Below are 15,640 nucleotides of genomic sequence, written 5' to 3'. Positions count from 1 at the left end.
ATTAAATGTCTTGGAGACATTTTGCTGGTAACTGTAATCGGAGGCTGATAAAAGGGTTCCAGTGCAAGCTTAGCTATAGCTTAATTATTCACATAAAAGTTTTGTTTATATGTTTTCTTGCCAACTCAGTCTTTCATTTTCATAGTAATGATGCCAATGTTAATTAGAAGATTGACTTCAGTATTCCACACGTTTACATTTAAGTGAGTTGCTGTGAAGGAGAGCTTAATTCTGGCACGTCGCTCTTCTCACTCAGCACCCCAGAAATTCAGAACATATGTTTTCTGAAAGGCACACCAACAGCTTAACCAAGGGGAAAGGGAGAATTACTGTAATCTAGCATCTCATTAATGAAGAGGTGATCCAGACAATTGGCTTCAGCTTACGCTCTGACTCAGCTCATTTTCTCAGTCTCCATTTTCTTTTAAAGTGCCTTTTATGACTATAAAAAGCACAGCGCACCAAGAATTGAGAGAAGATTGGGGCTGTAGCCATGTGTTTGGCACTTCACTTCATGAGGAGGAGACGCACAGTGAATTGATTCAGCAGCGGGGGACAAGCTAAGTGTGGCTGGGATCTCCTTGTGCTCTTCAGGGTGACTTGTAGTCAGTGTGGATGAACTCTTGGCTTGGGTCTCAGTTTTTGCACCATCTACCACACCAGCTTTGGGCCGCCAGGTTAAAAAAGATCTCTGGAGCGATTCCAGTCTCCCCGCAGAGATAATTTTTTAATCTGGTTTGAAGACAGTTGCGGTGAACAAAACTATTTTTAAGCTGAGTAAGGATAAGAATGTCCAAAGAAATCCTGATGACCGTAGCTGGTGTTTTGCATGCAGTGTGAAAGTATTGATAGAAATATATTAAATCCATCTTATCCTGGGTTTTCTGTTGCTTCTGAACATAGTTCACAGCATTGGCTTTAGCCTTCAGGGCTGGTGCCCCGATACGCTCCCAGTAACACAGTGCTCGCCCTGGGGAGTCTGCTGTGAAGTAGAGAAGACCAGCTGGGCATGGGAACTAAGCTGGGCACAAAGGTCCCTTTTTTGACCATGCAGAGCTGCTGGGTAACCAGGCAGGCAGGGGGAGAGTACGGAAGCTGTCCTGAGCAGTGCGGCTTCCATACTCGGGCGTAGGAAGAGCCTCTCTTGGAAGTGGCTCTCTCGGCCGCTCCCAGCGTGTTCACGTGAATCCTGCCGATGCCTCGGCAAGATATATGATGTTGATTCATGCCAGCTTCGTAAGTTTGAATGCGTATCAACAGTCTCATTCTGGAGGCGAAATAGATGTAATTGACTTTCTACTGGCAGTCTGCTCGCATAGCTTGGTAAAAGTAAATGTTCCTTGATGGTTTCATTTGATGGAAATAAGCTGTGGCGCAGTGAAGCGCATACACACGTAAGTGCCGTATGAAATTTGGAGTCTTGTCTGTTCAGAAAGCAGGGATGATTGTGAAACCATTCTTAAAGTTTTTAGAGGTGTTGAGGGCATAAGGAGCTACTTTTTTTTTTTTTTAATACAAGTTGTTCTGCTTAATAGCTAGACTAACATTCTTTCAAAACCAAAAATCCCACTGAAAATAGTTTTGACCTTGTGTTAAAAAAAAAAACAAAACAAAACAAAAAAAACCCAAACCCAAAACAAACCAAACAACCCCCCCCCAACAAACCACACCCCACCCCGCTCCCAAAAAACCCAAAACAAAACTGAAAGTGGAACAGTGTGAAAAGGCTCCTGGGGATTTCAGACTCTGCTTTTGGTTTTGTGGGGAATGTGCACTCAGTCCACTCTGAAACCTTGAAATGGCCTTGTGTGTTTTACATATAATGCTTTCATTTGTTAAAATTTCACAACAGATGTTCCTTTCTTTTTTGTTTGAAAAGCAGAACAATCATGTGACTATATTTATGACTAGAATATATATATTTTTTAAAAAATTGGCACAAAATATTCTGCACTTTGCTTATGAAGTAGTTCTATAAATTGCATTGTTCTGTGATTGTAGCCATGGGAATATATTACAATTTATACCAAAAAAGCCCCTAAACAAAAACCTTGTCTTAATATATACATATATAAAATGAAAAAAGGTGATTTATCATACTGATTTTCATCCTAATGCTCTCTCTTAAGCACCCTGACTTATTACAAGTGCTAGCTAGTTTGCTAGTGATTGCCGTAGAAAATTACACAGTGTAACGTCTGCAGCGCTCTGAGGTTTCATAACTTTTCATTTTGAGCGGAGAGGATTTGGAGCTGTGGCCGGAGGTCCCAAACGTGGACAGGGACAGGCTATGACACGAGCCTGCTGGCTCTGGGTGTGGACACAGGGTGTAGGTACACCGCCGAAAAAATGAGCTGCAACCACCAAATTAGTCCAAGCATGAAAACCCAAGCTAAATTGTTTAACTGTATTTGTATCAAGACTACATTTACTTGGTTTGCTGGTTTCTAAGAGAAGAGCAGTTTAATAAGCTTACAGCCCACTAGTGAGTAAATGGGGATCGCAGTCCCCTAGAGAGACATTAATTAGAAGTTTGCTCGAGTTATTTATTTTTTTCAGAACAGTTAATATTGAAATCCAGTAAGAAATACTGAAATGAATTGCAATGACTTGTACTCACGTGGAGTAGCATCTTACTTTGTTCGGGGTCATTCCTTATGAATCCCTGCTCAGTGGAGAAATGAGTGGCACAACCTGCTTTACCCCTGTGGGAGGGGGAAGGGAGCAGCGCTGTTGGAAATGGGGAAGGGTACTGCCTGAGCTGGCTCTTTCTGATGAATGGCCAAAAAAGAAAAAAAAAAAAAAACAAACCCACAGAACACCAACAATGAGAAACCAAAGCCACAGCCTGCGTCAGCCCTCTCCCCAAGTGGTGTTGCTCCTCAGAGCACTCTTGCCTTCTGTGAAGGCAGATATTTGGTCTCGCCGTTCACCAGCGCCTACCCCCGGGAGACTACCCCTCGTGGAGCACAGCTGTTGTGCTGCAGAATGTCGGAGTCCCTTCTGGAGATGCTTCCAGTGGAAACTGGGGTCTTGTTTACTCCTGGAGGATTGCTTTTCATCGGTCTAGGGCTCAGGAAGGAAAAAGTAATTGATTTTGGGAGCACTTTGCTGTTCTGCAGTGCTTGCTTAGTCTTTAGGACTCCAGCAAGCTGCAGAAATTGCGTATTATTTGGGATAGAAGTTGATAGGCAGATGGGAACTTAAAGCACATGGGAATGTTTCTGGAAACCTGTTCTTGCATAGAATTAAATGATGATGATTTAAGGAAAAAATCTTAGGCCAAGGAGGAAAGAAATGAAACTTAGGCTTTTGCCCTGAGAAGCTTGTCAGCATTAAGCGTGGGCAATTTCACTGTGACAGGCAAGTGTGGAAACCCACCTAAATCTAATTACAACTTGTTTGGGTAATAACTGTCTGCTTTCACAGAGTCATGATTTACTTAAAAAAAAAAAAAAAAAAAAAAAAAAAAAAATCACTTTTGTGGCTTCTAATTTTCACGCTTAGACTGTGCTCACATGTGGAAGTATTTATAGTTGTTTGAAAATCACACAGGGAACATAACCTGCAAAACTTACTTCTCCCAATAAGCAGGTGTGTGCTTTAGCACACAGAAAACTAGGTATGTGCAAGTCAGCTGTTTGAAGGGGGGGGGGTGTGGTGGTGGTTGGGGGGGGTTGTTTTTGTTTTTGTTGGTTTTGGTTGTTTTTTTTTTTGTTTTTTTTTTTTTTTTTAAGATGCATAGATTGTCATAAAGGACTTTGGAGGCTCTGTTGCAAAGCCACTTGTTTTATCTCTGTGTAGGTTTCCTTGGTTTTTCCTTCAAGTAAAGGAAGAATCTCCCCCACAAAAATTGAAATGAAATGAATAGGTCTCTGGTAGTGACTATCACAGTGAAAGTAGAGAATTCATTGATCAGGAACAGGAGGAGGCATTGTGTTGATGTCATCATCTGTATCTTGCACACCTGTTAGCTGCTGCTTTTGACAAAATCTGAATATATATAAACCTTTCCTCCCCATGCAGAGTGAAGATTTCCACATATATACGCAGTACTGCACCAACTATCCAAGGTAGGAATTCTGCGTTCCCTTTCTTCATTTGTCCCTTGGCCAGTTTATGTAATGCAAGTTACAGTCTATACAAAAAACCCCAGCTTCTTCCCCTCCCAAATTGGAAGAAGGGTCAAGGAGTTTACCTTTTTTTGTAAAAAAAAAAAAAAAAAAAAAAAAAAAAAAAAAAAAAAAAAACAAACAAAAAAAAACCCCACAAAATGAAAGTTTTTGGTTTGACTGTTCTTGTCATTCATTGCTATTATCGTCCTTTAGAAAATGATGGTCTTATTCTGCAGTGCTCCAAATAGGTAATTCCCAGTAAGAGTGAGTGGTTGCACGTCAAGGGAAAACATAGCTGAACGCACAAGATAACTTAAACCCAACAGAAACAGCAGTGATTGGATTAGGAGCCTGCTGCCCCCTTTTACAAGGGAAGAAAGAAACAATTCTTGACTTTACCTACAGACCTAAGGAGACAAAGCCATGTGTCTTAAAGCCATGTATTGATGTTCCCAGGTCGGTGGCTGTGTTGACAGAGTGCATGAGGAACAAGGCGCTGGCTAAGTTCTTCAGGGAACGGCAAGAAGCACTGCAGCATTCTCTGCCCCTGGGCTCCTATCTCTTGAAACCTGTTCAGCGCATCCTCAAGTACCACCTGCTTTTGCATGTAAGCACCCTTTAGAAATTTATTTAGTTTAGGGCTGCTGCACATCGAAGTTCCTGCCTCTGGTACAAGGCTTGACGGTTAGACAGGTTCTGGGTTTCCTTAAATGCTCTTTCTTTTGGGGGTGCTTGATGTCTACATATGGAGACTTTGTCACTTCGCAGCATATGAATATATTTGGAGTGGGGAATTTATGGTAATTGTTTTAGATACATTGAATCAGTCTGTGCATCCAAATAATTAGCTTTTTTTCTTTTTTAAAACTGGTCTGTACTTCTGAAGTTGTTTGGAAGATTCTTGTCATGATTAAACACTTTTGTACACAAATTTATTGTTCCAATGAAAACGGCATTTTTCCACATGTTGCAATGCTGGGGGTGGTTGAAAGAAGGACTAAATACATATAAACACCCTGATTGGTAAGAATTTTGTGGAGAGGAATGACTGAGGAAGTGGGAACTCTTTCCATATTCAGTGAATTGGGTTAAGCAAGTTTCGGAAATTCCTGCTTTATTGTTAACGTTTTCCACATATGTTTCCTATTAGAGAGTCATGTTCTAGTGAAGTGTAAAGACACTGATCCTTATTTAAAATGTCTGGTGCTTTTCTGCTCTTCAACTGTAAAGTAATGCCTAGTGTAATTCCATCAGGGTTTTGTAAGTGTGTAGATATGTTCTGCATTTTAAGAAAGCCATTAAACACTGTCTGAAAAGGTCTCCTGTCAGCGTGCTGCGCTCTCTTTCTGTGCCTCTCTGCTCACATCAGCTGCTGCAAGTATAGTCGCTGCTAAACTGACCGTAAAGGCTTGGCTTTGTTAGTCATCTTGCGTTAATCAAATTGATAACAACATGCAATAGGAACAAAGGCAGGAACGTTGCATTTGAGTGATCACAATGCAAAGACAAAATAGTACAGATAAAAACATAGTACTGCGTCCGGCTGGGAAAATTTATTTAGAAATAACAGGACTTTTTTTTCCCCCCCTGTCTTAGGAAATAGAAAATCACCTTGACAAGGACACTGAGGGCTATGATGTGGTGCTGGATGCCATAGATACAATGCAGAGAGTGGCATGGCATATAAATGACATGAAGAGGAAACATGAACATGCAATCAGGCTCCAAGTGAGTTCCCAAAGAGATTTTATGGGTGTTTGTGAGCTGGTTTTGTCAATATATATGCCATTAACATTTTTTAGTTTATCTTTTCTTTTAATCTTTGTCAGTCATAATTTAGACTCCTGTGGAGTATGCCTGTGGCTGTTTGATCTTAGAAACCATGGTCATAGCTGCTGCAGGAAAATCTCAGACATCTCTACCCTACAAGCAGCATCCTGTAAAGCGTTTATTTTGCAGTAATATGGAACTTAAGATAACTTTTCTTTCTTCCTTTCCCTCAATTGTACAGCACTGCTGTACAACCCTAGGGCATGGCTTTGTTCAGAAATCCTGTGGTTTCCGATTTCTCCCCTTTGTGCTGATTAATTTTGTTTTGAGGCGTTTCTTGTGCTTCTTCTTGTTTAAGTACTTTCCTCTTGGGCTTTTGAAGACTCATTATCAGTTGCTTTGTGAAACGTATAAACCTAGAAACATGATGGTTAGAAAAAGGTTAACTTTGCTTCAAATGAAGAATTTTTCAGGAGAAAACAAAAGCTACACCCTGAGTAACTTTTGGCATCAAGAGCAAGCTCTTTTGTAGACTTGTTCCAGGTCTTTCATTCTGTTTCAGACTTCCCAGTGAATCACGATTTTACTTTACATTTTCATCAGCAGTATTTATATTGCTTTAAGAAAACTGAGGGGATTTTTTAGTTTATAAAAGGGAGTGATAGGCTTATACCATTCCAGAAATCGACATGTTGTTGTTATTTGCCTTTTTTTTCTTTTTAATGTAAACGCAACTTATTGGCCCTCATATTTTGTGGTTTGTTGGTTTTTTTTGTTGTTTACATGTAGGGAGAACAGGGTTACATTTGATAACATCTTGCCTACAGCAGTGTAACTTTTGCCACACATTGCTGGAAATGCAGTCTGCTATAAATCTGAGTAATGATAACCAGTAATATTTGGCAATAAAAAGGGTTAAATGCTTTTGGAAGAAAGGATCTTTTTTTTTTTTAATTTATTGAGCTCACCTGGCAAACGTATGGGGTTGTGGAAAATGTTTATGTTCATAGTTACCCTTTAAAAACATAAAATCTGTTTCTGCAGCCATAAGGATAGGTCTTCTGTGGGCTATCACGCTGCCATTCGGTCTGTAATGCTGCAAGTACTGCGACAGCAGTTCCTGCACAAAGTCTCCCGCAACAGTGGTGGACTTGATCCCTGTGCTGCACCCTGACTTATTTACAAGTTCCTGGAGAGATCTCATAAAATGCAACTTTTTTAATTTGTTATGTTTAAATTTTTTTTTTATAACGGTCTTGTGTATAGTCCGAAGTCTACTGCTTTGGGGTTTTCTTTCTGTGAATGCTCTAGGCTGCGTTTGAGCTTCAAATGTACTGAGATGTTTTCTAGCTGAATGCTGTATTAAAGTGTAATGTCCGAGAGAGACCAGCCTAGGATGGGGAAATCTGTCCCTGCTTTGCTAATGCTGCCAGGTTTAAAGTCCAATGGATGCTTTTAAAGATTTCCTTAGTTAAGGTTTAGTTTGCTTTTAGAATTTGCTGTCCCGTGCTTAAGTCCTATGTCATTGCCACTGACAGAAAAAATGAGCAACTCAGGAAAACCAGAACAGCCATAGCTAAGTGACACAGGCTTGTGAAGATGTTCTTAGATGTTTCTCCAGCCTTTTTTTTCTTAAGTAATAAATAAGGTGAGAAATATCTATGGTATGTGTACAAATCATTAAAAATACAAATAAATCTTCATCTTCAAATGATCAGTTGACCAAATCACTTCTGGTCCTTTAGTCTTCTGAGAAACATCTCTTCAATCTGAACACCTCACAGAAGTGTCTTCTGTGATGGGCCTATAGGACACGGACAAGGAGTTATTATTCATTCAGTGGGGGACCACACAACTTCAGGAGGATACCCAGGGTGAGAGGGAAATGTTAAGAGGGTTTGGTTAGGTACGTAGAGGGGAGAGGGGAGCAGGCACGAGAGAGACTGATGACTGAATTACAGACCATTTTCCATCTCTGCAAGTCTGGGGAGATGAGGTTGTGCGCTCTCATTACAGGCTGCCCCAGGGAGCTCAGGACTCTTTGCTGGGTCCACACAGAGGCAGCAACCAGTACTCAGCAGGGGATGGTTTAGTCCGGGCTTAGCAATAGGCCTCCAAGCACCTGGCTGCAATGTTGCACATAACCTAGCAACCTCAGTACTGGCGTATGATGACTTTCCGCTGTTGGATGCTGAACGTTATATAGGAGAGTGGGAATGGCCTCAGCAGATTGTTCGAGTCTTCATTTCAGTAAGATCTCTGAAATGAACGTTGGTTGTCCTTCTTTGATCTGTTGCAGGAGATACAGAGTTTGCTCACTAACTGGAAAGGACCAGACCTCACGAGTTACGGGGAGCTGGTGTTAGAAGGAACGTTTCGCATTCAGCGAGCCAAAAATGAGCGCACGTTGTTCCTCTTTGACAAGCTGCTGCTAATTACAAAAAAGAGAGATGAAACGTTTGCATACAAAGCTCACATACTGGTACGTCAGAGAGCAGGTGGTAATGTGCTGTCTTGAGGTCTCCCCAAAACTCTTCTGTGATTCACATCGTTGCCTCTCTTTGTTACAGTGTGGGAACCTGATGCTTGTTGAAGTAATACCAAAGGAACCACTTAGCTTTAGTGTCTTCCACTACAAAAATCCCAAGATGCAGCATACTGTCCAGGTATGACAGAAACTTCCCTGCCCACTGGGTAATCTGGCTGATGACCGTATGCTATTCCTGACCCTGCACAGTGCAGTAATGAATTTTCTCATGGTGCTACAACTTTTTTATCAGGCAAAGTCGCAGCAAGACAAGCGCCTTTGGATTCTTCACTTGAAGAGGTTAATTCTAGAAAATCATCCTGCTAAAATTCCTGCCAAGGTAAAAATTAAAAAAAAAAAACCCAAACCCAAAAAAAACCAAAAAACCAAACGCAAAACACCGCCTTGTATGTGTACTAACTTAAAGCAATCTTGTTAGCTGCAAGATGTGCGGCAATTTACAAAAAGTTTAGACTCCAGGAGGTTAATTAACATGTTGTTTCCTTATGTCTTTGAAAGTTCCTCAAAATTAATGGGAAAGTTCTACTATAAGCATCTACGGGGCTTGGTACAGGAGTAGAATCATTTAACTGGGTTAGCAGCATTGCTGTCCATATTAGGATTTGCCCGCTAAGACATGAGTAACAGATGCAATGTCAGAAAGCTTGACTATAAGAGAATACCTTAGCTTGATACTGCCTGTCTGCACAACACCGACGTGCGCTAATTGCAGCATGTGTAGACATTACCAAGCTAATTTTAATCTGTCTTGGTTAGATATCATAGCAGTGAAGCCATTGGCAGCATGCACTTCACTTTACAAATACACACACCCATCCTGAACCCTGCATCCTCAGCTGGGACATCTAGGCCCTTTTTGGTGAGATAGCGAGTAAGCTTTATGCCAGAGAAAATGAGGCACTGATATATTCATAGCTGTAATGTCTTGGAGTAGGGAAACCTGGCCCTTTTATTTATGAAATCATGTCTTAGGGCTCCAGGTGATGCTTCCCAGTGTAGCATATTGCACCTCTCAAAGGGTATTAACCCTAGTTAACTCTTGCCATGACACAGCAGCCACTGACTCATGTGGAAGCAGGATTTTTTTCTGATCCTCCCCCCCCGCCTCCCCCGGAGTTTACTGCCTTTTTTTTTTTTCAGTATTAGTTTCACTGATCAATTTCCCTGACTTTTTTTTCCACTGAGTTTTATGCTGTAATGGCTGAAAAATGTTACCTGAGACTGACATACATGGTGCTGTACTAACTCTCATTTTCAACAGTTCAACAAAAAGAGAATTATGGGAGAAAAAAGCCCTAGCAGTTGCTATTACTAATTCTCCTCTTATCTTTTTGTTGACAGAGTTTATCAAAGGTATAATGTTTATGCTAGTATCTATGCTTACAATGTAAATACTCATTGCAGTTTATGAGGTTGTAAAAAAAATACTACAGCATGATCTCAGCTTTTGTATCAAGATTTTTTTTTTCTTACTTCTTACTGGACTTTTTTTTTTAATCTGGAAAAAATGTGTAACCAAAAATATAATGCCATTTTCCACTCAGGGAAATAATTTCACTTGAGAAAGGAAAAGTGTAACCAAATAAATCTCTGAGGTTGTCTGTTTTTTGTTTTTTTTTTGTTTTTGTTTTTGTTTTTTTTTTTTTTTTTTTTTGACAAAGCGGTAGTTGCTAGTTAGGAGACTTCTCTCTGCCCAGCTTTTGGAGGATTTACTAGTAGTCCACATGTGACACCTGGTGGAATATTACTGAACTGCACCTGTAGAAGGAGAAGCAGGTTGCATAGGATATTTCATTTGTTTGTTTTCTTACTTATTATGTGATATGCTTGATAAAACATCCAGATTATTTTTCCTATTTAAAAAAAGTGACAAATTTTAAGCAGTCATGAGACGCTTTTTATCCAGGTTCAATCTTACTTAAACCAAATGATGATTTATTTTCTTTTTAATAGCCGTTCCTCAAGGAAACTCTTAAAGGAAGCAAGGTTGATAGCGTTTTCTGTGCCAACTTTAGAGTTGAAAGATAATAAAGGAGTTAAGCTATTTGATTTTTAGAGAGGAAATGTTCTGTGAATCACAAAAAACCCCGCGATTCCCGGATACTAGAGCCAGTCTTGTGCCGCTCCCAGCAGAACATGGAGACGTGTATCGACGGCTCTAAGTTCTGGGACTTGCAGAGAGATCTCTGGAGGGTTAAGTCTCCATGGAGGAGACCCAGCGTGTGCAGCATGATCTCAGCACAGCGTAGCCCCTATCTTTGAAGCCACAGTAGTTTTTGCGGTCAGATGTGCCACCGCTCCATCCTCCAGAAACTCCTCGCACCAGGGGTGCGGTAGGTACGCGCTCCTCCCCTTGCCCTGCCACAAGGGAGGTGGGCAGGCAAGACGGGGCTGCCGGGTGCAGTGAACAACAGGTTTTTGTGTGAAGCCCTGAAGATAAGCTCTGATAAGCTCCTGCCAGCAAAATTCTTCTGCACACATGTAATGTGTCCAACGCACAGAGGAAGACAGAAAATAACACTGCTAACCATATTTATTAGTTCAAAAATTAAACTTGCTGTTGTTTACATATAAACTCACTACTGTCTGTAATATGCAATGTACTTTGTCCTTCTACTTACAGTTTAACTTTTTCATGTGTTACTTTTTCTCTTTCAGGCCAAGCAGGCAATTCTAGAAATGGATGCCATTCGTAAGTTGGTTCTTTTTCACTTTTGTTTTAAAAAATGAATAAAACCATCTTCAAACTTTGGCTTTAACTGCTGGTTTCATCTGAGACAGAAGGCGGCCAGGCTTATGTTCCTTGAATTATGACCTTACTGGAAAACCCCAAATTGGGTGCAGATCCTGTGGAGCTCTGTAGGCATTGGGCTGACTGATCTGCAACCAATAAGTTAGGTCTCATGATGAGCAAGGAAGAGGCAGATAAGACCTTCTATAAGCACTGGCCGCTCTCTTTTGCTGACTCCGTGCTGACTAAATGTATGATCTTTCCTGTGTTGTAGCATAAACTCCTTCTGGCTAGGTCGCACTGAAGGGCTAGCAATAAGCAAACGCAGCTTGAAGAAGTATGTAGCAGTGTTACGACTTCGTGCTGGCAAACCTGCAGCTGGAGGACAGCGAGGCTTGTGCTTATGTCTGAAGAGTTTACCTGTGTGTGTCCCAGGAGCCAGCATTAGAAAGCACGTGTGATGCTGCTGTCTGCGCTCTGAGTGCAGTCCCACCCGCGCGGTCCCTGCTGTTGCATCTTCTGCTCGCTGCCTTTGCTGGTGCGAGCTTCGTTAGCTCTTCACGTTGCCATTGATCCCTAGCAGTGTAGGGAAATGAGAACAATAGTCCAATGATATAAATGCTGAGGAAGTCTTGGAGTGAAGTGGGCTTGTTGTTTATTTACGTAGCTGCTGTTGTAGAGAATTGGTCAGGAAGGCTCTGACTGAGAAACTGGCAAACAGACATGATGAGGGTGGGTAAATGTTGCTGGGTTAGCCACCTGCAGCAAGGCACAACTGACTGGGCAAAGCGTTTCCATGGCTGGGCGGTTAACAGCTACCCTACAGCAGCATATCTTGCTTGTGTCGCTTCAGGCTCTGATGAAGTGCCGCTGTATCAGTCATAAAGGGACGATGGCACTGCCTCCAAAGAGAGCTGCCGAGGCGTGTGAAGTGACACCCTTGTCACTCTTTTATTCCTTGTGCCTCTGCTTGTTCCACAGATCACCCAGGCTTCCACTATAGCCCCGAGGGAGAAATGAAAACATCCTACCAGCCTAAAGAAGGCACTGCTCCTCACAGAGTGAGAAGGAAATCAGGTGAATAAATTCCTTTACCACCAAGATGACAAAAGGAAAAACAAGCAGGGTTGTTTAGGGTTGGGTGAGGCTGGGCATGTGGAATTGGTCTTTAACCTGCACTCCATGCAGGTTTAACATGGCACAGTATCTCTCAGATATGGGTGGAGCATCTTATTAGACATTTCTTATTTGTGTAATTTATTTTTTTATCCACTGTTTGCATTTAATTTCATGGATATACATTCCTAATAGTGGATGCAACAAAAAAAATGGTTGATACTTTCTAATGGATAAAAGAATGCATATGCAGGAAAGCCAGTCACATTAAGTAAATCTGACATTTCTCCCCCCCCGTAATAATTACTATCTCAGAAGTGGTTCCATCCTGATTATGATAGGCTTATTATTTCAAAACATCATTACTATCTTTACTTAGTGTAATGTCTGCCTTATGGACAATAGAGATTTGAGAGGTGGTTATGCTGACTTCAGGTTTTTTTTCCTCCTAGCTCAAACGTACATCCATAATTACTGTTAGTTTCCTCTTGAAGCCACTACCAATGTCTGTGTAGTTGGGTGACTTCATATTGCAGTCACCGTGTTCCCCTCTTCAGCTACTTAAAGACCTTTCCAATTTGGAGTGTGTAACATTGTGTATTGGGAGTGACTTAAACAAGATTCGTGAGAGTGTTGATGCAGTGATTTTTCATACAGTAGCATTTGTGTCTGAAAAACAAGCAAGTTTTAATTACCTTTCAAGCATCTTGTCCCTGCTCTGCAGGGGGGTTGGAGCAGATGACCTGTAAAGGTCCCTTCCAATCCAAAGCATTCTATAATTCTAAGATTCTATGGTCTTCCTTTGTTTCTGAGGTGCAGGATTGCATTGGTGCTGCTTTGTGTGTAAAAGGAATAATAGAAAATACTGATCAAATGGCCTCCTATGTAACATTCCGTTACTTACACTTTTAAAGCCCTGCTAAGCTGTTTGTACCTCATACATACTTCTAAGAGGAAAATTCCAGCAACTTAGAGCAATAACAGAGATAACCAAGTCTTTTGAAAGCAGGAATCTTAACATGGGATAAAAATTTATGTGTGGCTTCTTGTATGGATGGCAGCTGCTATTGCATTAAGAAACATCTATGTTCTTTGGTAACAGCTGTGGGTTTGACAGTTCGATAAATACTTTTTTTTGTGAGGAAATTGGGTGATTAAGAAATTAAAATCTGGCTTCAGTGCAAGGGCTCAGAAGCTTAAATTTTGGTATCCATGTTATAAAAAGTTGGCCAAGATGTCCATAGCTTTCTTTAAGATGATGAAGTGCTTAAACATGTTTTTGTCTTTTTCAGAACCCTCATCTAGAGTCCATAAAGTTTTGAAGTCAAATGGTAAGCTACTTCGTCTACTGTTTATTGACCCAGTGTTTCTGTACGTTGTAGAACAAGTAAAGATGGATCCTTTTCTCCTATAACTTTCCCTAAATACATTTGGGGGGACAGGGGGGAGGAGGAGGAGGAAGTGTGCAGAGAAAACAAAATGTTAGCATTTAAATCTAATGTCTGCTTTTCCACACTGGGGTTCTGGTCCTGTAAACATCCCAGCAACTGAACACACAGAGTCTTGGCCATTGCGAGTAGTTGCTCGTGTCATATCAGTGTTGCAAAATCAGGACCTCAGGTGGAGCTGTCGTAAAGCTCATGCTACCTCTGTTTTATCAGAGACCCTATAGTCTGTTTGCTCAATTGCTGCTGCCTTTAACCCCCTTTTCAGAATTCGTGATTGGGATATTAGGGTAGCATTAAAATGGGCATAGACTGACACCAGTTTGATTATTCACTTATGATGAAGTATATGTTTCTGTTTTCAGATATAAGTCCAGATATGCAGAAGGTAGGCCATTTCTTATATTTCTTGTTTTAGCACATTCAAATGACTTAGAGCATGGTATTTACTCTAGAATCTGCATCTTCTTGGTTGTGTTGATTTTAAGAACGGAAACAAAACCATGAATGTTGTTTATCATCTCCAATAAGATTACTGGAATGAAAGCAATAGAAATATAGCTAACTATTTCAGGAATATCTAATAAAGAAAAAATGAATGATCCATATATTCTTGTACTTTATAATACAGTGCAATCAATTACTAATGCTATAGGGTACTTAAAAATACCACTATAATCATGGAAGTGCTGTGTATAAAGATAGTGCTTATTCTTTGGAGCATATTGTCTTTGCATTTATTAAATAAGACTAGAAAGTTTCAGCTTATTCTGATATATATATCAGATACATAAATCATGATATATGACAAAACAGAGCAGATAAAGCTTAAGCAGATGGAAATGAGCATTTCTAATTTTTACATTTTCTGTAAGAATTTGTAATGAAGTTCCCAGTGCAGTTTGAAAGTCTCACGTTGAATTTCAGGTCCTAGGGTTTTATTTGGGATGGAATTTAAAGTGAGGGTGTGTGGAGGATTTACAAACAGGGTACATTAGATATGACTTCACTGGGATGCCATAACACTGAAGCCCATGATTGGGGTGGGGGGTTTTGCATATATTTTCTATATATTCTATGGAAATATATTGTTCTAAATATTCTATGGAAAAATACTGATTGCTTTACTTATTTCTTTATAAATTTCATTTCAGTGCAGCTGACTGAACGTAGCTTAAATGCTGTCTATAAGTCTGATGTAAAACAGTGTCTTACTAAAATATATAGTCTCTTTAAACTTCTAATCAAAGTTTTGTGGGTTTTTTTTAAGCGGATCAATATTGAAGGAGCCCTACTATCTCAAGCCACCAAACTAGGATCAAATGAAGCCCTGCTGAATTCTAGGAAGAAGGTTCCATTGGAACCCAGTGGGCTGGAGAGCCAATTTCAAGACTCCATTGAGCCAGCCTACAGCAGCGATCAGGACGAAAATCTTCAGACTTCTGCTACGGAACAAATTGATGCTGATGATGAAGAGGACTCTGAACAGGTAGGAAAAAGAAGGGAAAAAATAAAATCCTTTTTTCCTGGGGAGGATGGAAGAGGGATTAAAATTATCTGTAAAACAGCAAAGAGGCAGGAATGTGTTACAAGTGTTTACAACTTTCTCTCCTTAGAAATATTTTTATTTAGACCTCACACAACTCTCTCTTGCATTTTAGCAGAGTAGATGTAAAATTAGCCCCTACACAGAGGAAGAAATCCCCACTGCTTGGAAGAGATTTTACTTAGTCCTTTGCAGTCCTCAAGCCTAGTTCTGACAGAAAGCTATTGCTTTTACCTCCTCAAGCCTAGTTCTGACAGAAAGCTATTGCTTTTACCTCCTCAAGCCTAGTTCTGACAGAAAGCTATTGCTTTTACCTGTTGCGCCCAACTGACCTTTCCTTGCTCCTCCAGCTGATGATGCCGTGAAAGA

At 40.6% G+C, this 15,640-nt stretch overlaps 1 protein-coding gene across 10 annotated transcripts in view; it reads left to right on the top strand.

The window, feature by feature from the left end:
- Nucleotides 1-15,640, top strand: part of PLEKHG1 (pleckstrin homology and RhoGEF domain containing G1) — a 139,462-nt gene that overhangs the window by 115,867 nt on the left and 7,955 nt on the right. For all 10 annotated transcript variants that reach the window (XM_075498997.1, XM_075498996.1, XM_075498993.1 and 7 more), the window contains 11 exons: nt 4,027-4,073; nt 4,572-4,722; nt 5,712-5,843; nt 8,185-8,367; nt 8,456-8,551; nt 8,666-8,752; nt 11,092-11,125; nt 12,146-12,241; nt 13,573-13,611; nt 14,091-14,113; nt 14,996-15,214. In XM_075498997.1, coding sequence (XP_075355112.1) covers nt 4,027-4,073; nt 4,572-4,722; nt 5,712-5,843; nt 8,185-8,367; nt 8,456-8,551; nt 8,666-8,752; nt 11,092-11,125; nt 12,146-12,241; nt 13,573-13,611; nt 14,091-14,113; nt 14,996-15,214 — 1,107 coding nt within the window. The remainder of the gene's footprint in view (nt 1-4,026; nt 4,074-4,571; nt 4,723-5,711; nt 5,844-8,184; nt 8,368-8,455; nt 8,552-8,665; nt 8,753-11,091; nt 11,126-12,145; nt 12,242-13,572; nt 13,612-14,090; nt 14,114-14,995; nt 15,215-15,640) is intronic.

The sequence above is a fragment of the Mycteria americana genome, chromosome 3 (genome assembly GCF_035582795.1).
Source record: "Mycteria americana isolate JAX WOST 10 ecotype Jacksonville Zoo and Gardens chromosome 3, USCA_MyAme_1.0, whole genome shotgun sequence".
Lineage (NCBI taxonomy): Eukaryota > Metazoa > Chordata > Aves > Ciconiiformes > Ciconiidae > Mycteria > Mycteria americana.
Note: the sequence above shows the minus strand (reverse complement) of the source record. Positions and strands in the feature narration are given on the sequence as shown.